The sequence below is a fragment of the Cotesia typhae genome, unplaced genomic scaffold (assembly GCF_013202065.1).
Source record: "Cotesia typhae breed Kobodo isofemale line unplaced genomic scaffold, CoteBio_Ctyphae scaffold_121, whole genome shotgun sequence".
Lineage (NCBI taxonomy): Eukaryota > Metazoa > Arthropoda > Insecta > Hymenoptera > Braconidae > Cotesia > Cotesia typhae.
Genome location: NW_027423773.1, coordinates 4,018,491 through 4,040,141, shown reverse-complemented (window position 1 = coordinate 4,040,141; position 21,651 = coordinate 4,018,491). Strand labels below are relative to the sequence as shown.

General features: G+C 28.9%; 1 protein-coding gene across 1 annotated transcript; it reads right to left on the bottom strand.

Annotated features, from left to right (window-relative positions):
• Window positions 1-14,945: 14,945 nt before the first annotated feature.
• On the bottom strand, window positions 14,946-19,187 carry LOC141533880 (uncharacterized). Its single transcript, XM_074252972.1, has 6 exons — window positions 19,083-19,187; window positions 18,304-18,478; window positions 16,798-17,101; window positions 16,436-16,592; window positions 16,200-16,349; window positions 14,946-15,176 (listed from the first exon to the last, which is right to left on the bottom strand). Exons 1-6 carry the CDS (start codon window positions 19,146-19,148, stop codon window positions 15,036-15,038), a joined length of 993 nt encoding a protein of 330 aa, XP_074109073.1. The 5' UTR covers window positions 19,149-19,187; the 3' UTR covers window positions 14,946-15,035.
• Between the last annotated feature and the right edge of the window lie 2,464 nt (window positions 19,188-21,651).

Sequence of the window (21,651 nt, the reverse complement as noted above, 5' to 3'; positions counted from 1 at the left end):
CTTTTTGGATAGAACCGCTATTCTGATAAGCTGTTGTGATAACCTTGAATTTCATCCCGGAAAAGAAAATGTTAGAACGATTTAATGAAATTTGTTTTTTGCAGAGCAGTCTAGCCGTGGAAAATTTTTTTGATCTGGCCATGTATGGCTTTTTCAGAAAATTCTACAATACCATATAAAATATCTATTGGTATTATTATTGTCCTCATCAGCCTTCATATAGACATATATGGCTTAATATGTAACTTAATATCAGCAAATTTGATATAGCTTGATATGGCCTGATATGTCCATTTATAATTATGTATCAGAACATTTTATATGCCCATCTGTATATTGATACATAAATAGTTATATCGGGCCTCACATAGCCACATATGACCATATCAGCAAATTTGATGTCCTAATAGGATCATATATGGCATTGTATGGTTTTATGTGTCCTAAAATGTCAATGTATAATTTTATCAGAGTATTTTATGTGCTTATATATCGCCTGATATGTTGAAAGTCACATCATATGGACACATTAGAAAATTCTATAAGATCATATATATATTTTGGTATGATGAGGCCTTATCAGGACATATATGGCCATAGAAGATTTTATATGAACATATGTGACCATATCTATGAATTTGATGTGTTAATAGGGCCATATATGGCTTGATGTGTCCTAATATGTCATTATATGACCTTATCAGAAAATTTTATCTGGCCACATGTGGCCTTCGATGAAGATTTATCATACTAGGCATATGGATATATATGATTAGAGAAAATTTTATATCGACGTATATGACCATATCAGCAGATTTCATATTTCTTGATAAAAGGCTTATGTATGGCTTGGTACGGCTTGATGTGTCATACTAATTTTTCATGTTTATTATTTTTTTCCGGTACATAAAAATAAATGGTGTTTTTTTATATTTCTTCACATTATATTTGTGAATAATTATCAAAAAGATTGTCATTAGATCGTGGATTAAGGAAGTCTCACGATTGTTGTAATTCTTACGGTAATTTTTGAAGATAATATCTTTCCGTACAGTATTGAAAATTTCCACCAGAAAATTTTGGCTCATTAACGTTTACTGAAAAAATTTCAATATTTTTTAAAAACTAGAAAATAAAACTAAATTAGTCGATTTTTTTGATCCACTCTATTAAGCATGAATAAACAAAACCTGAAAAGAGGCGTGTATGCATGAGCGTTAGTGTTAACTACATTAGTTATGAAGTCGAATTCCGAGTAATGAGATCTCGAGGCAGAGATTATAGCAAGCTGTTTTTCCAGATGAGTGTGCCATTCATTGGTTGTCCGAGACGTGGTGTTAATTGAGTTGGCACCACACTTTACTCTACACTACCCATCTTATAACCTCTACTCATACGTTTATAAATACAATATCAAACTGGTAAATAACTTCCAATGATACGATGAATGTCCAGCTTCTCCAAGATGACCGATAACCCCCGTTCTCGCTTATTCTTCACTGAGCATAATATAATTGGACGTCCGAGAATTGGGGTAATGCAGCCATTCACTGTGAACTTCAGCCTCTCGATCATCGCTTACTTATGCATTAAAGCCAACACTAACACATATAGTTAAACGCCTTTTATTTTATTAGCATGTAATCTAAGGACTATATCAGGCTACTTAAAAAAAAAAAATAAAATTCTTTTTCAAGTTCTATTTTTTATAGAAATCTGTATGTTAATAAACATATCAAACTAAACAAAAATTGATTGAGTATTTGATTTAATTAAACATCAATTTCAAATAAATTCGTGAGGAGATTAAAATAAATGAATTTAATTTTATAACTTAACAAGTTAAACTCAACTCTCTTATATTGAGACAATTCTGCGGTTATTCGCCCTCTGTCGGAGATTGTCAACACTATGTCTGATCTAAAAATTATATAAAGACATATCAGGCAATATATGAAAATATTAAGTCACATTATGGCATATAAAGCTAGATGTGTTCATGTGGGGTATCATGAACAATGTTGATGTCAAGTTAAATGAAAAAATTATATTTGGACAATTTAAGCCACATATGACTATGTACAGATATATCAAATCATACGTGGTGATATATGGAAGAATTAAATTTTCTAAGGTTGCCATACATGAACATATCATCATATCAAGTTAAACATGGCCATATATGGCTTGATATGAAAATGTGCCATATAAAGCCATATATAGATGCATTATTAGGACACAAAACATATAAAGATATATCAAGTCATGTATTATTTTTTGATATGACTATATGTGTCCGTATCAGATGATATTTTTTCACGGCCATATTATACTTTTAAAGTAATAAAAGAATATAAAATAAAAACCTAGTATTTTTTAGTAGAATTACGACGTGTCTTGAAAGACATCTGCCGTCTGACAATAAAGTTTATTTCAGTCGACGGGTTAAAAGAAGCATCTTAGATGGTCGTAGAGTTCAGTCCTTGACCTTGTGTGCAACATAACTCGTGTACGCGTGTCATTACTCCTGGACTGGGATCTAAATAAGAGAAAATGGCATCGTCGATTCGATTGGACGAGATGCCGCCTTAGATCTCTGTTCTCTGCTATGCATACTCTGCAGTTTATTTCTGCCTAAAATAAAAAATAAAACTCCAATCCTACTGCAATCTTACTATACTGCACCAGCAACAACAATAACAACAGGAAAGCTGGACTAGAGCTCAGACCAATGCCACTAAATGATAAGACGAGTGACGTTTCATTAACACTTAATGCTTACTACGAAGATGAGGCCAGATGAAATATGGAATATGCAATTTAATAAGCAACAACCATCTAAGGCCATCTTATTCTCATAGATAAGAATTTTTAGTAGCTGGGACTGAGGACATTGATAAATTTACCATGAGGTGAATGATCGTGAGAAAATACAATAATAGAAGAATTAAGGAACTGTTAATAAATTCATTACTTGGAAACAATTTGTTCATTTATTAAAGACAACTAAATATTTTTTAACTGATCACCCCTAACTGGCAAACATTTAAACGGTATTTTTCTAACAGCATTGAGAGTAAACAAACTAATATAATTTAACTTCAAGTGTCCAATAAAGGAAGAATTTTTTTATTTTTAAATTGAAGCTCGAATAATTCTGCTTAAAAAATATATCATTTTCAAATAATTGAATATTATTAAAATCACATTAAACATAAAAAAAAACTGCAAAATTCCAATGGAGTTAAATTTTTAGGGTGGATACTTTTTTACCCAGTTTACCTGTAAGGGATTAATAAATATTTTTTTATACGTGAAATATAATTTATTATAATAGTTAATGAATTTTATTCTAATAAAGATTCGATAAACAGAAAATAATTTTGAAGAACTTTATCATCCTTATTGAAGTAGAAAAATTAAGAAAAAAAAGAAATATTTAAGGTAAAAGACCCCATTAGTAGCATCTTTAATCCCTATTAGTGGCACTTTTTCTTTCAATAAAAAAATGTTCGACTTGGAATAAAAATTAAAAATTTTTTGATGTAAAGGTCTTAAAGATTAGAAATAATATATTAATTAAAGAAATTAATGATTTAATTAATTAAATAAGTACTAAAATAAAAAAAAGTGTCAGTAAGGGGGTCCCCGCCACTAATGGGGTCTTTGATTATTAATTTTATTTCTGATATTTTTACATTTAAAAATAATTAATCATTCTGATATAGTTAAATTATCTATCGAAGTTATTGGTTTATAAACAGTCTCAAAGTTTAATTTTTATGCTCACTTATTACTTAAGGCTCTAAACAAGTACATATCAATAATTAATAAATATTCATCAACGGTTAACAAATATCGCTTCACTATTTACAAATATTTATTAACTGTTAATAAATCTTATTTTATGAATGATTAATTAAATGTTGACAAATATTTATTAAATTATTTAATAAAAATATACTTAAAAAAAGTTTGGCAAATCCAAAAGTGCACGACTCATAATGCTCATTTGTTGAATAAATAAAAAAAAAATAGTTAATGTTCTGAAAAAAAAATTTTTGTTTTTTTATTGTGAATGTTACTTTGCTTTTTTTTTTCTTTCATTTAAATATTAATTTTGCAATTTTTTTTATTACTTGCAAGTACAATTTTTTTTTATTTTATTAATTTTTTCATTGCAAATATCGCGCAGTGCTTTAAACAAATCATGTGCACTGAGTGTGCGCCAGCATCAGCTGTCATGCACATCGGTAGAACATTTACTGATACGGATATATATAGGTATACAAACACTCATGCGTATTTTTTTCATTGATTTTAGTTTTTCATTAATAACAATTAAACAACACTAAATAATATGATCATCTATAATGATAATCTCCGTAAACTAAATGCCAAACTGATAAAAAAAAAAAAAAAAAAAAAAACTAATTGAATTCGTGAATTTTTACTCAAGTATCATGTTTCAAATGGAAAATTGAGTTGATTGACCGGAATTTTCTCTTAACTATTTTGATATTTTCTTCTGATTCTATTATCTTAAATTGATTTTAACTAGTGAGAAAATCAATCTCCATTAAATTATCTATCGAATGATGTGCAAATTAATAAGATTGCGTGGATTACCAATCGTGTAATTAATTAAATAGTTGCGAAATCGAGGCAAAACAAATTTTTCGATTGCAAAGCGCTTTCTGATGCTTCGCATCCTGAGTCGTACGAAATTGAATATAAAAAAAAATTTATTAACAGTTAATAATGTTTGATAAATATCAAAAATTCCTTGATTCTCTTTTTAACCACAAAAAAAAATTTTTTTTAAATAAAACCGAGGGACTAAAAATGGTGATTGATCATTTGGAATTGAGCAGAATGTTGGACTGTCAGAAGGCAGAATGTTAGATATGGCACAGAGTGCTAGACACGAGCAATGACACGCGTAGCCTATCGGAACGAATCTATTAAATTGTTGGCAGCTATGAGCTACGGCAGGAATAGGAAGAATACAGCATCTTAAGCCATTACCATTCATCCACATCGTAAGTTATCTTCGATGACAGGGTGAGCGTATAGAAGTGTCTTAAAACGAGAGATATGCCGAGAGAACAAACTTCCTCTTATATTAATCCTCTCGTCCTCTCGCTTCCCATCACGCTTAGTGATGATCATCATACTTGTTATAATATATATTCTTCGGGTTTTGCTCCTGTCATTGATCCAATTCACCACGGTCTTTACAGTGATTGCTTACATTAATGAGCTCAGATAGCTTTATTCTTCATTTTCATTACTAATATACGTCATTTGTTCAAATCCGCTGGTTGGGCATCAACCAGTTGCTTGGCTGTGAGACTTGTCCTGTTATGCAAAAAATTCTACACTAAAAAAAATAGTAGTTAATTCAAGAAAAATATTATCTGGAAAAACTTAGTCTTTTTTTCATGCATTTAGTTTAAATTTATTCAAGAAATTAGCTTGTAAGTTTAGTGAATACAGAGAGAAAATTTAAATTTAAAAAATTTTATAAATTCAATATCTACTTTACTATTTTCAAATGAGATAACCTTCATTTTATTCGAAAATTTTAATAAAACGGATAGTTATAAGTTATAACAAACAAAAAAAGAAATTCTTACTCAAATGTAGGAAATACAGACTATTTATACGAGACCTTTATTGCAGAAAATTTAACTCTCGACAAAAAAAGTTATTGTTAATTTTTTCGTACCTTGAATGGTTTACTCAAAATTTTGATATTAATACTTCACAAATAATTTTTCTGTATATTTTTTTTATACAGATAATTTATATCAGAACCCATGGTTAGTAATTTAAATCGAAATAACGGTTACAATAATGAAAATACGACAAATGATAAATTACCTTTTTTGTAGGAAATTTAATTTTCTATAAAGAGGTCATCATCAATTTTTCTGTATCTCTAATGATTAACGCACAGTATTGATATTAATTATTCTCGAATAATTTTCCTGTATTATCGCTCTATACAGATTATTTATGACAAAATCCATATTCAGGAATTGGAATCAAAATTACGGGTTAATTATTGAATAACAAAAAGATAATATAAGCCCTTTTTCGTCACAAATTTAACTCTCTACAAAAAAGGTTCTCTCTCTATCTCTCTTCCTATATTATCTATTATAATAGATATTAAATAAATAATTATTTATTCCTTTCCTTATTCCTTATTTCCAAGTAGTAATTTGGTTCAAATCTTGGATAAATCTGGCTCAAGAATCGTGATGAAGTATCGGTATACAAATTTTTAAAGTTCCTGGATAAGAGACTTACAAAAATAACGACAAAATTGAGACAAAGTATCAATTTAGTATAAATACATACGGTCCATAATTTTTTCTTCAGCCATACTAATATTGCTTGAATAAATTCAATTTGATTATTATATTATATTCAATTATCTTAGAAAGGATATCTTTTAAAAACAAATTACGTTTAGTGTTCACTTGTCGTAAAATTTAGACTGTTTAAAAACCTTAAACAATGGATCAATCTCGTACAGTAGACTTTAGATTCTTCAATAATTTATAACGTGGCTGAATCTTCCACGTCAATTTACTGCGATAAACCACCTGAAGATTGTGAATTGAGTGAGTAAAGTAAATTAGTTGTTTAATTTTGAATAATTCATTCATTTGACTTGAGATGTAAATTGTTAATAAGAGATATCACAAATTGATATTAATATTCGCTTCAATATTTAAATTCCAATGCTTTTTTACATTATATCGTACCTCTCAATTATATTGAACATAATACATGTAATACAAAAAGTACACTGTTAAAAAAGAAACATCATCGTTAAAATTAAAATTAATTCTTAATTCTAAAAGAAGCGAGAATTTCTGAAAAAAACAATTTTTAAATTATATTAATTTCTTAATCACCTCAAGTACCTTACGGGACGATACAAAATTAAAATTGCAGCTTAATAGTATTTTTTATTGCTCATGCGGGAAAAGCGGTATCTTTACGCATTGTTACGATCGAAAAATAACGATTTGCCTATTAGTTGCACAATATACTATTATTTAATTATGATTAATTTTTTTCGGCTGACAGTTGGAGAAATTTGCTGTCCTTTAAGCAGCCATATATAATTCTTGTAGTAAATAATAATATAGTCTTTAATTGATTTTTACTATGATTCACATTTCGGAACGAAAGAGGGTATTCAATTCGTCTGAGAAAAGTAGTATCTCCGAGAAAATTTAAACGATCTTAAAAATTTACTTGAAAATAAAATTAATTTATTAGTCATTAACTTATTATCAAAATTGTTAGTTTAAGTTTGTTATTGTAGTTTACAGTCGATAATTATTTTTTTGTATTGATTTTTGATAAAAAATGGATAATATTATTTAATTTATTAGCGCAAAATTGCAGTATTTTTAAACTACTTTGATTCATTTTTGAACCCTTCTTAAGAATTCATCTAACATTTTTTTCATTAATAAAGAGATAGTTATTGAATGTATTACTTTTATTTTTGTGTTATTTTTATAAAATCTAACAAACTTTCAGATAAATTTTTCTTCTTGTTCCAAGGAATCCTTTTTTTTGCTTAAAAAAATAATTCTTTTAACTCTATGTTGAAAAGAAAAAAAAAATCCTTGCTTGCCTAAAATTGTTACCTACTCTTAAAAATATCAACTCCTTCACTGGATGTCTCAAAATTGTGACCAGCGATAAAAAGAGGCATTCCTGAGCCCTGTAGTTCCCCTCGCTCGTGGCTATCAAAGATATTCAAATGGCAATAGGAAAATAGCTTACAAGAGCTCGGACATAGAGAGATCCGTATAAAATTAGCATAGCATCAGGTCTAAGCGTACTTCTCGAGGTTCTCAGCGTTGCTACCTACGGTGCAGTCCAGGACCCCTAACAACAGGCCAGAACACGATCGTGAAACAAGTCCCGGTACATAAAGAAAAGCCTCTAGGCTTTCGTCTGGTGGGTTAAAAATCCCTTAAACAAAACAGAATTTTTCCTTTAATTTTAAACGTGAATCGTAAATCAAGATCCAGGATATATTTACGTAATGGTCAGCCTAGTACATCTTAATTAGGAAAAAAAATAGTCCTCCCTGGTTGTATCTTAGTAGCTTTATACCTTCAGGAGCACAGATCTCTAGTCAAGTTAAGACCGTCTCATTGCATTCTCATTAACGTCGTCCCCTTGGTTCTTAGCCTCCGTACTACGTACTACGTGCTGCGTACTGGAGATCTGCTGAAAAATAAAAGTAACATAACACATATGTATACACCAATGACTATTTATCTTAGCCCACGGATTCTCGGAAGGTAAACGAACGTCTTTACTTATTATATCTCACATACAGGGTGGTAATTGATCTCCGCAATTCCCAGCACGCGCTAAAGATTATTTAACTTGTCTTTAGCGTTTAAACATCTTTATTTTATTTTAATGCTTCTCTGGATGGAATTTTGCTTCTGGAAAGCTTAACGCTGCATTAGTTGCGAGCCTGATAACCTAAAATTTACCCGAGTTATGGTTATGGGCTGGAGTTATAGTACCAGTTTCCGTCGAGCGGAGCGCTGCCCAAAGCTAAGATGGCTTACTTTATGCCTGGTGGTGCTTAGGCGACGTAATTGATGCCCTTAGGAACAGTAATTGCCGCCCAGAGACCATTCTGCCTTAATTTATTATCTTGAGCGAGCAGAAGCTGCGGGACGCCTTAGTTGCTCAAGGATTTACTCTTCTGACCCTAGATCATTAAGTATATCAGGTATCACTCTAGGCTAAGATCAATAAATATTTATTTGCAAGCTCGCATGTGCAATGCCCATTAAGGAGGAAACTCAGGCATGCATTATGTTATGGTGGATGCTCGACAATTATGGTGACCATTTTCAAACTTAATTTTCTTTTAAATTTTATGCTGAAAATTATCGGACTGGATTATAACCTAGCGCGCTTCTTTACGATTCATTTATTAGTAAAATCAATACTTTTTAAAATTTATGACAGTGAAATTTACCGAAGTCTCCTTTAAAATAAAAACAAAAATTTATGCAATTTACCGCACACATGAAATACAATTATTATTAGACATATTATTATAAATAAAACATTATTATTGTTTTTATAGGCATTACATTTTTGAAAAACTAGATTTTTATTCAATAAGATTGAATGTTTAATTAATTATTTTGATTTAATTTATTTTTAAGGTCATTTCACTTGAAAACATGTATAATAGCTAATAGTAAAAAAAGAAAATTACGAATATCATTAAAGTACATTTTTATGAATAATATTAAATTAATTGCATAAAAGTGTTTTTTCATTGTATACACCTGAGAAGCCTTCAGTGATTGCAGTGCCCCTGTAAAGTCAGTGAGACTCTGGTTATTTTTTTAGAACTTTCAGTAAAAACATTTAATTTACAGTAATTTGTGATTCTAAAATAGTAAAAAATAATTTTTCATCTTATTAATTTTTCATGTTTAGTATTTTTTCTCGGTACACTAAAATAAAAATTAATGATACTTTTCTATATTTTTTGCATTGTATTTTTCAATAATTATTATAAAAATTGTAATTAGATCAAACATTGCAACACGTTCTACGATTACTGTCATTTTTACGGTAATTTCAAAAGAAATTTACTTTGGTGATGTAGACAACAAAGCTCTATTTTTTAATTCAATAAGATGTTGAGAGTTATGGACGAGTTACAAATCTGTGATATCGTGACCGGAATCGCCGCTAAAATATGTGTTGTAACAATCTACGTGGACGCATTTGTGGATATGTAATGTAATAAAAATATATATATACTTTCACTCGCGAGACTTTGTTTATTATAGTCGAGAGTTTACATTAGTGTGTCATGAATAACTTTCGATTTAAATCGTCAATTGTGTAATACTCGAGATGAGATAAAGAAACTCAACTATTTTTTAAACGTTTGTAGATTATCGTCAGCCTTCGCTTGGTGAAATAACTTTTTTCGTTTTATCTTTCTTTCTTTCGATTTATTTATAGTCTCGAGTTTTTTCTTATGGATTATTGTTAGAGAAGTAGTCAAAATAAGCATAGGAACATTGAGAACTAAAAAATGTTGAATCTCAAAATTTACTAAAATTAACAAAATTTATAGTTATTTTAGAGAATTTTTCGGTAATTAGTCCTTTAAAAATTTTATTTTCCCTTGAAATCAACGAGAAACCCTTTCAAGGTCGTACGGGAGATTTCTATAAAATTATAAATTTTGTGGATATTTCTCAATTTAAAAATTTTGTCTTAATTTCCTATTTTCATTATTTTTTAGAGGATTTTTCGATAATTTTTTCTTTAATACTTTTACTTGCTTCCGAATTTAATAAAAAATTTTTAAGCAACGTTATGATTGTTTTTTTTTTTGGACCATTTTAGATCCCAAAAATTGACAAAAATTTCCCAATCTCCATCATTTTTAAAAATATTTTTCAATAACTGAGCCTTAAAAAATTGAAGGGAAATTCCTTTCTAAAATTCTATAAAAATCTCCTAAAGAGTTAAACATTTTTTGAATTTATGTAGATCTCAAAACTTACCGAGAATTCCTAATTTCTATAATTTTCTGGAGAATTTCCTATTATTAGTTCTCTAATGCTTTTCTTCTGCCTCTTAAATTGAGCAAAAAAAATTTTTTTTTCATTCAGTCTTCGTGCCATAAATACTATGCAAATTAAAAATACTTACTATTCAAAGAATTTATCACCTGCGGCAAAATAATAATTCGCTAAAAAAACTCGATGACATTTCAATTGTTAAAAATACTTAAAAATTTAAATCCTGTCGAAATATAATGTCGAAAGAGTAATTTATTAAAAAAATCCATTTATATTTACAGGCATATAGCGCCATAAAATATTTAAAATATACACGTATAATGTATATGAAATTGAAATTGTATAAAATAAAAATGTAGGGTATTATTTACCTCTTGAGTACGGCCTCGTCAATCACCTACGAAGGAGACCCAGAGATCTCTCGATGTTGTCGCGGATTGTGGGCGGCAATATTTATATCCTCGCACCTTTTTAAAGCCTTTTATACATACATATTTATTTATATAAAGTATAAGTGTGCATGTATGGATTGAATTAAATATGTATGGAGGATTGGCAAGTCGCAACAATCGCGAGAATGCATTTATCATTCGATCATCATAATCTTCAATCGCACACGTATTTGGATCGTATCTCGGGTTATTTCTGATGCAATGGCGCCTTGTCGTGTCGACAGAATGATTTTATTACACGGTTAATCCTATCAATCTTCGATAATAAAACGTTTTATCAAAATTGTAAGCAAATAAAATTGAACAAATATCAGAAAATTAAAATAATTAATACAAAAGCAAGCAGTTGAAATATTTTATTCAAAATTTTACTCTCTCTTCAAGATATGCAGGCTGAATTCATTCAAAAACTTCATTAGCGAATCCAGAAAGTAAAACTCCTGGATAAAGAAAAAAGTTACCCATTCTACAATTTTATTAACACAACAGAGCACTTGACTTAAAAGACATAAATTTCCCACAATTAATCTATTTTTAATAAGAAATGTCATCAAAATTCAGTATTCAAATTGTGGTTAAAATATAGGAGATACGACAAAATTTATAAGCAACTTAGTTTATACACAATTTAATTTTTTATGAAAAAGGCTTTGATCAATTTTCTAGTATCTCTAATATTTAACTCACAATAATGATTTTAATTCTTCATAAATAATTTTTTCGTATGATTGCTCTATACAGATTATATAAGGATCTATGGTAATTAATAAAAATAAAAATTTTGGATTGAATATTGAAGATACAGATGAAAAATAAGAAATCGTTTTTGTAGAAATTTTAATTATCTAAAAAATAAATCTTTATTAATTTATCTATATCTCTAATCGTTTACTCGCAATTTCTGCTTTAATTCTCTGTTTTGAATGAAGAAATTTTTCTTAAGACAAGAAGATAAAAATGTTGAAAATAAAACTATTACTAATTTTGTAGAATAGTAATTGCTCGATGTTGATTGAATAAAATGTATCTTATAAAAATAATATTATTTCAATTTTCTTCTGATTTAATAAACAAGTTTCCAGCCGATAAATCCTGAATCAAAAAACTTTTGGCTCTCTTTAAGATAATTTTAAGGATCAAAAATATTTTTTTTTTTATCAAACAGTTATTTTTTCAATGTATTTATACTCATAATAACGATAAATCGAAATTATTAATATAATAGTTTGTTTTAAAAAATTTTTCAGGATAGTTTTTGCTAGCGATGGTTGTTGCTATGTTGTACCTCAGTTATTTAACTTATTTAACTTCTTACTCCTTAGGACAATAAAGAAAACATGTAATAGATTGCCAAGGTAAACGTTGAGCGATTATGTCGTCGTGTGTGGGCTTTCATAGCCACGTTGTTGGTTCTTGTGCAAAGGTAACATTGACTTTCTCATGGTATATTGTTCCACCACGACTTAGGTTTATACTTTATACTTTATACTTAAACTTTAATAAAATACTACTATACACTACAAACTACATCCTACCACCACTAATAACTGCAATACTCCGGCTACTGGATACCTACCACCGCAATGATAAATTTTATAACTGAATAATATTATAAATATAAATATAAATACAGGATCTAATTTATGTAGGAGTTAATACTGGGAGTTTTACTCTTACTAGAATCTAACAATTAAATTTATACTATCCTTTCAATTTATTTTATTGAATGTTATGAATATGAACGTTAATTAGCATGTATTATTAACCAAAAATTGATTTAATAGTTAGTTTATTTAACTAAAAACCAATGTCAGATCAACTCTTGAAAAGAGTCACAAAGAATATCCCGTGAAAAAATATTCTGATCAGGCCTGATATGGCCAATTTCCATATCAGGACATATCAAGTCTGATCAGAATATTTTTTCACGGAATTTTATTGTAGAATCAGATTCCTCAAACTCAACTCTTCTGTATGAAGAAGATTCATCGATCATACGCCATCTATCGGGGATTTTTCACACTAATTGGGATCGAAGAATTATTTGTGGTCATATATGACCGTATCAGGTTCTATATGGGCATATCAGGCCATACCAGGACAGATCAAGCTCAATATGGCCACATATGGCTCAAAATACCAAATTTTAATATAAGGACATATATAGGCGTATTAAAATTATGTATGAACATAATAGACCATGGCCATTTTTTTATTTATTCAAAAATACAAAGCAAAAAATCTAGAAAAATAGTTTTAATTTTTGTTGTAGTGTATCGAAAAAAAATAGTAAACGTGAACAATTGATAAGATGATCAATTATATTTTAATAATGTCGGATTTAAAATTACAGTGAAATAAAGTGTTTTTACTAAAACTACTGAAAAATTTACCGCAGTCTCATCAATAAAAATAAATAAAAGTAATTAGTCAGCGACTTTGAAGCGGCGTTACAATTGATGAAAATTTCCCAGCTGTACAAAAAATTACACATTTTCGTGATCATTTGTTGCTCAATTACAGTTAATTCTTACACCACTTTTATACAAGTATCACTCTAACTAAATTTTATCCAATTAATTTGATATTATTTTTAAAACTGTACTTGATGACATTTGTAATTTTTTTTTATTACTAACTACATGTTATTCTATATATATTTTCCAGTGAAATAATTTAAAAAAAAAAATAATTAAACAAATAATTCAATCTTATTAAATAAACATACAGATTTTTAAAAATGTAAAACCTATAAGAATAATAAAAATATTCCATTAGTAACGATATGTCCAATAATAATTCTATTCAATGGGTGCGGTAAGCTACATAAATTTTTTTTCTAATTTACAAGAAACTCAGTAAATTTTACTGACCCAAACTTTAAAAAGTATTGCTTTTGCTCATCAATGGTAAAACATTCCCTTAGATTACAATAAAATCCCATGAATTTACTAGAAAATGTCGTTACGTATTTACACTACTTGTTATTTCACAACAAATTCCCAAATAAAAGAATAATAACTGATTGTAAGCTCGTTGATACACAAGAAATTTTTTTCAAAACTTACTACTCATTCAAAAATTCAAACATCACTAACTATTCGCCGTCACAAAAAATTGATCTATAAAAGTGACATCCAATAAATCGTATCCGCACCAAAAAGAAAATCAAAGTGGCCAACAATCCTCAATTGTTCCAATAACAACGACAACAAATCTGAAGCGTCATTTTGTAGCGTTTCGACAAAAATTACGCAAACTCTCGGGCATTATTTATCCATCAATACATGAAAAATAAAAAGTAACAAATGAATGATTGCATTGATGATGAATGCCGTTGTTTATCGATCTTTTACGCAAGAATAGTAGTACTAACTATCCAGTTTAAGTATTCTCAGGCACAGTCTGAGCAGACGGATACATATAACAACAAGTCAAAGTCATTAAATATAATGTGTGTGTTCATTATGCTCTTCTGCTTGTTATTGGTGTAACTCTTTACTTGTATACTTTACTATACAGTCTCGGAAATTTAAATCAATGCTCTATGCTTGAACACAGATAACCCGATTCGTTAATGTCCGAGATTGATGTTTAATGTATTATATTATATAGTACAGTTTATACTTATTACAAGGGAGGATGAAAGAAACCGAAAGGTTTCTTTGTCTTAATAAACGCAATAGGTGTTTATGTGTTATATCTGTATCAATGTGTGTAGTGTCGTAATAGCGATCGCTGAGAACAAAACATGTCAAACTTTATATAAAATAAAATATCCGTGGCGAATAAAAGGCAGGGCTAGATCAATGAGAAATTTCAAAATGAATTTTATTGTTCTTGCTAACAATTATTTATTGCTCTTAGCCATTGGGGTGTAGAGTGTAAAAAATATCAAGATTATATCAAAATAAAATAAAAAAATAGACAAAAAAAATTTTAGCTTTGTTAAGATTGGTTGTTAAATTTTTTGTTGGATCTCTCGGATTTTTGGGTCCAGGTACAGAATTTCGTAGAGGATTATGTAGTTGTCTCGAAGTTGGACCAAGCGATGCCATAAGTTTAGATGGGTTACGTCGTCCGTCGTTGCAGGATCTATGACCTGGAACAAGCAATTTTTTTTTTGTCTTTATAATTGTTATTAATGGGTTTATAGTAGGAAATTTGACACTGAAATTAGCAAATACTTGATAGATTTTTTTTATTTTTCTTGAAAAATTAACTAGATCTAGAAAATTATTAAAAAAAATTGCATTTATACTTTTTTAAAGCTTTTAAATATGGAATTTTCTAAATAAAGTTGTCTTGCTAGAAAAAATTTTAAAAATTATAATACGTGTCTTTTAATTTCGATATTATAATTTTTTAATTGTTTAGAAATATGATTTATAGAAAAAATTGTTGTACAAATTCGATTGCTCAAACATTTTTTAACTGATAATTATAGTAAAGTCCAAACTTTGTTGAATCAATCTCAGAATAATTTTTTTGAGTCAAGATTTTCTCTAATTGCAGTTTCATAAGATTGCTAATTAAAATTTTTCCATAAGCAAAAAATGGAACAAATTTTTTACATTAACAGAAATTATTATTTTTTGTTTTTAAGTAAAGAAAAGCTTTTAGTAATAATATAATAGGTATAGACTAACAGTATAATTTTGAATATTTAAAATTCCAGTCATGTATCTAGAAACTTGCATATAGCAAGTTCATATACTTATATTTAAAGTGATAACAACAGTTTAAAAACAAATCATAAGAGACTTTTTTTGTTGGAAATTCAATGGTCTAAAAAAAAAAATATTCATTTCATTTTGCCCCTATCTCTTATTATTTTGATCAGAATTTCAATTTGCAATTTGATTTTCAGATCATTTGTTCAGACCATTCGTTTCGACGATTTTAAAATCAAAATTCTGGGCTACCTATTAAAGATAAAAAAAACTGCATGAGACTTTTTGGCTAGAAAATTAAATTCTCGATAAAAAATATTCTTCTCAATTTCTCTCTATCTCTTATCATTTGAACAGCATTGAAATTTCATATTTAATTTCGATAATATTAAAAATTCATTTCAGAACTTTGATAGAAATTTTTTCAAATCAAACTAAAATAAAAACCTTACTTTTTCTTTCGCGCAATTAATCTGCAAGTGTTTCAAATGAAAAAATAGTTCATACGCCCAGCAATCAATTGTCTCAGTGTTACGAGTGGCATTGTTGAGTTCCTTGAGTGTGATATTCTTGGCTGCAATCGTCTGGAGCCATCTTTTCAGCTGTAAAAATAAAAAATTCCATTAATAAATATTTCAACATTTTGACGGGTAATTACGAAGTGATAAATAATTAATTAAATACTAACGATAGTAGTATCTGTGATTAGTTGAACAGCGGCGGGCCGTATGACACTGATAAATCTCCCCACAGTGGTTGTATCATCCTTAAAATTGGTTACGCATGCAGAAAGTGAACTGCTCCAGTCGGCGCAAGGTCCACACTGAGCGTTTTTTAATTCCCGCCTGTTTTTAATTAAATTTATTTGTTTATTATACAATTACAATTACAATTATGGTCTTTGTTTGTCGAGTAAAACACAGCTCGGGGCTCGGAGCGTTACATTGTATTAGAGAAAGTATGAGATGAATTAAACAAGATGTGCTCTTAATTCGTACTGTTTAATCATGAGTAATTAAGTGAAAGGAATTGTTAAGCTAGAGATATTACCTGCGAAAGACCGCGGAGATAATGCGGTGGAGGACGTAAGAAGAGGGCGTAATTATAATATTCTTAGTGCAGACTGCTAATTTGCTTGCGATAAATCCAATCAGCTGACCCAATGCTGCTGGTCGGCGACGATTAAGACCACGCAGATGTCGATGATGCCCGCCAACTCTGTAGTAACGACGTTTGCAAACTCCTCCCCCCCCTGCTCCATTAATAGTTACCCCTCGGTCCTTGTAGGTTGTTAATGTGTAATAACTCGTTAGCGACCGCAAGTCCAATTCTGATTTTTCTGGTTTGATAGGAACTTTAAAATTTTATTTTTATTATTTTTAAAAATTTTATTTTTTTTTTTATTTTAGATGTTGATTTTCAAAAATATGCTTTATTTATTTATTTATTTTTTTTTTTTTTTTTCATTTAAGGTACAGGCTAGGACCACTATTTTACAAATTTATAATTAATTTTTAATATTTATAAAATAAAATTTTGAGATGAAAAAAAAACGAAAAATCTATGTTTGATATTTTCATTTTTTACATCTTTATCGATTCGTAAAAAAAATAATACGTGAGCAGAAAAATAATTAAAATTAAGTTTATTTATAGAACGCTTGTTACTAAGATAATTAAAGAGTTTTTTAATTAATATTTTAGATTTTTCATACCGAATAATTGTGTTTTAATATTTAAATTCTAAAGATTTAATGAACATGTACATTAATTTGAATTTAATTTTGGATTTACAGACTGAAAATAAACTATTAGTTAAGTTATTATCATCACTATGAAGAATTGGTGCAAGGAAAAAATTGATAAATTATTTTTATAAAAGCTGCTTCCAATAACAAATTGGAAAAACCACAATTTTTGAATATAAATTTCTATAAATTCTGATGGAAATATTTTTAAAACTGTAAACATAAATACTTTAAATTTTATTCTATAAAAATTGTATTCGAAACTTTAATTTTGCTTTAGTTTTTTGTTCAAAGCTTTTTATTATTACAAAAACGTTAATTTTATTATTGCTCTATTCTTTTTTTATGTAATAATTACTACACTGATAAAAGCATTTATTAACTGTTGATGAACTAATTTTTTTGGAAGAAAAGTAATTTTATTAAAAGTTAATTAAAATTTAGAAACAGTTAATTAACTTTTTGGTCGTCAAATTCTAAATAAAAATTAATCAATCATGATTACTCAAAAAAATGAGTCTAGGACTAACATCCTGTCTAAAAACATCTTTATTCATTAATATATCGATATTTGATTCGATAAAATACAAATAAATGTATAAAATTGTATTAACAAGATCATTTTGTTTGAGAGTATTAATGATCTGGACATTTTTGCTGAAGAATATTTGTGGACAGGCTATTTTTATCAGGATATCTTGGGACAGGATATTATTATACAGGATACTTAGTCCTGATTAAAAAAAAAAAAAAAAAAAAAAACCGATGCTATAATTTTTCGATAATAATAAATAAACTAAAAAATTTACTTTCATCCGGTGTATCAAGCTCATCTTCAACTTCATTGCCGGAAGAAACAGAGCCAGGAAATTTGTTGACAGCATCATTAAAATTTCTATTTTTGACAGAAGATGGCGCGTAAATCTCGATCATATTATTGAGGTCCATAACCTTGTTTGGGAGTTTTTCGAGACATTCTAGCGCCTGTAAAATAATAATAATAATAATAATAATAACAACAACAACATCAACAAATGCTCTTATAAATCTAAATCTAAATTGAAATAGATAAAAATCCGGATGAATTTAACAGACAGATGGTTGGCAAATTAAAAAAAGTAAATGTCGATGCGAATATCACGATAAATCGATACTGGGATTTTATTTTATTTCTTCGTGGGAGCATTGAGATTGACTTGGAGAGAATGTATGTGTAATGTATGTATACACAGCTCTTTTCTCAGGCTCTCTTTTCTATTCCTGAGCCAAGCGTGTAGTTAGGCTGTCAAGATTGACGCTAATGCAACTAAGTAAGAAAGAAAGAGAAGGAAAAAGAAGAAAGAAGAAATAAAAATCAAGAACGGGGACTAGGCCAGTGCAGATTCAGACTTAGACTTAGACTTAGGACTCTAAAGACAGGTCTGATCTACAAGTTTCTGCAAGAGCAAGAGCTAGCTCAGCCTCAGCTCAGAGTGTCTAGACAGACACACTAACTCGTACTCTTCTTGTTTTGTTTTGTTTCATTTATCCACGGCTTCATACATTCATACATTTATACAGAGTTATTTTTCCTAGTTTTGTTATTTACCTCTTTCTGCAGACGTTCTACTTGGCAGGACGTCGCCACGTCAAGATCCTTCCTTGTTTCTGACATATCTCAACGATCATCCGACTATCCCACGTGAATTTCGACCATATATCATCTTGTTATTTGCCAAAGACAACTTATAGACGAGCAACGTCTGATTTTTATTTTAAAAAATTGAACATCGCTATCTTCTATGTATGAATATATGTGTTTATATATTTTGTTTATTTCAGATTTTTAATCGCGTATCGCTTGTTTAATTAATTAAATTTCATTCGAATTATGAATTTAAAACTTCAAATTTTAAATGACTTTTGCGAAGGTTGACTTTATTATCGCCTAAAAATCAAGATTTCAACATTCGTCACATTAAATCGTACCTAACAATATAAAAATTACAATGTTGAAAAAAAAATCATCGCTGGGGTCATAAAAATTTTTTTTAATTTATTTGCTATTTTTGCACAGAAGAAAAAAATTATTGACTAAGGTAAATTTTATTGGATTAAGAAAATATTAAGAAAGACTAAAAATTTATTGAACGAAGTCAAATTTTAAACTAAGAAAATCTTTTTCTTGTTCCAAATTAACTTTGGTCTTCCTCAAAATTTTATTTGCGCAAGAAATTCTTTTTTTCTGTGTAAACAAGAAAAAGTCTTTCATTTAACAAATTTTATTTAATTAATTAATAAATTATTTATTAACTGTTAATAATTGTTAATTAAATAAATTAATGTTAAATCATTTATTAATAATTAATAAAGCTTAATTCCTCACGAATAATTGAATTTTAACTGTCAAAAGAGTTTCTTTCCCATGAATTCAGCATTGCAGAAGCTTTAACGGTGATGAGATGATTGCGGAAGTATTTAAATCAAGGCGGGACTTGATGGCAAAATCGTTGAACGAGTATCGATCCCAACTAACCCGATAGTGTTAATCATAGGTTAAAGTCTCGTCTATAACAAAATCTCTTTCTTCTCTTCTCAATCGTATTCTGCATAGACACAGACACTATCGAACTATCGTGCGAACAAGTATCGACGGTAGTCACGACTCTGATTACCGGTACGGGTTGTACAATACTCCATCGAATCGAGTACAGAATATTCAAGCTTTCGTACTCACATAGACATTGATTGTTAAAAAACAATTAATGTTTTAATTGAAACTCTTATTCTCCAAATTACACTTCCGATTTTGAATTTAAGTCGGTAGAAATCTGTAGTAAGTTGGAGACAGGAAAATTTTGGATAAACTAAAAGTGCACGACTCATAATATGCATTCAATCATTAAACAATAATAAATTAAAAAAAAAATATATGTTAAAAAAAAATTAAACAGCTCGATAAGGACGATAATGTGTAGGCGCACTTAGTGCGATGAATATACGTAGTATGTGTAGATTTATCACCATACATATTAATTTTACATAAATATACAGATATACAGTTTTCTGATTTTATACTTGATTTTGATATTTTGTTTTCGTTTCTATTACATTAAACCAATTTTTTAAAATTATGGAATTAATCTTTATTAAATTATCTTGACAATAATTTGCAAAATATCTAGATTCTGTGAACTGACAAGGGTATAAAAATAAAAAATATTTGCCGAAATGAAGTGAAAAAAAATTTTTCAATCGTATACAAGCACTCTCTGATGCTTCGCATCGTAGAGTCGTGCAATTATAAAAAAAATTGTAATTAGATCAGGGAATACAAAACATCCCACAATCATTTTTATTTTCACGGTAATTTTTAATGAAAATTACTCTCAGAGTGACGATTGAATAAGTAACCTGCCATTATTTCTCTAAAACGACCGACGTAGTATAATTTTATCATTGTAAATCCATAGATTTCCTAATAACTAATATTTAATAAATATCTACATCTATCTATAGATATTAATTGACAAGTCGTGGATAACATAAGCTATAAGCTAAACTAGGGACCAACAGGAACGGTTATAAGTTTGCAAGTAAAAGAAGAGAGTTAGTCTGAACTCACGATCTGAGTAGCTTAAGCTAAGAAAGCCCGTTACCGTAACACGCGTTCTCCAGCATGCCACGACAAAGGCTCGTCCACTCGTTTACCATAATGTCACATTGTTCCCGTAGCGTATATACTGTGCAGTACAGGTATATATGTATATATTCTGAATAGAGGCTTAGAACTCTTAAATCAGTATAAGAGAGAGAACACACCCACGACTCGGTTTGCTCCACATGGGGGACCACGAAGGCCATCCGTTAATAATAAATCATTAATCATTATCATTAATGATTAATGTGCTATCAATACAGCCAGATTATTTACCTACACAAATAAATCAACTTGATTCAAGAAAAATAGTCTGGAACTAAGAAAACTCGTAAGAGGAAAGCCAAGTTTGATGCTTCAAGAATTTTTTTTCTTGGCTTCTAAATTCTTGTTTCAAAATCTGTTTGTCCTCGATTCAAACATATGAGTTTTTATTTTAAGTCAATATAATTTTATTTTCAAATCAACAAATCTATTTTCTTGGGAAGAATTAAAATTTAAACACCAGATGACGCGTCAG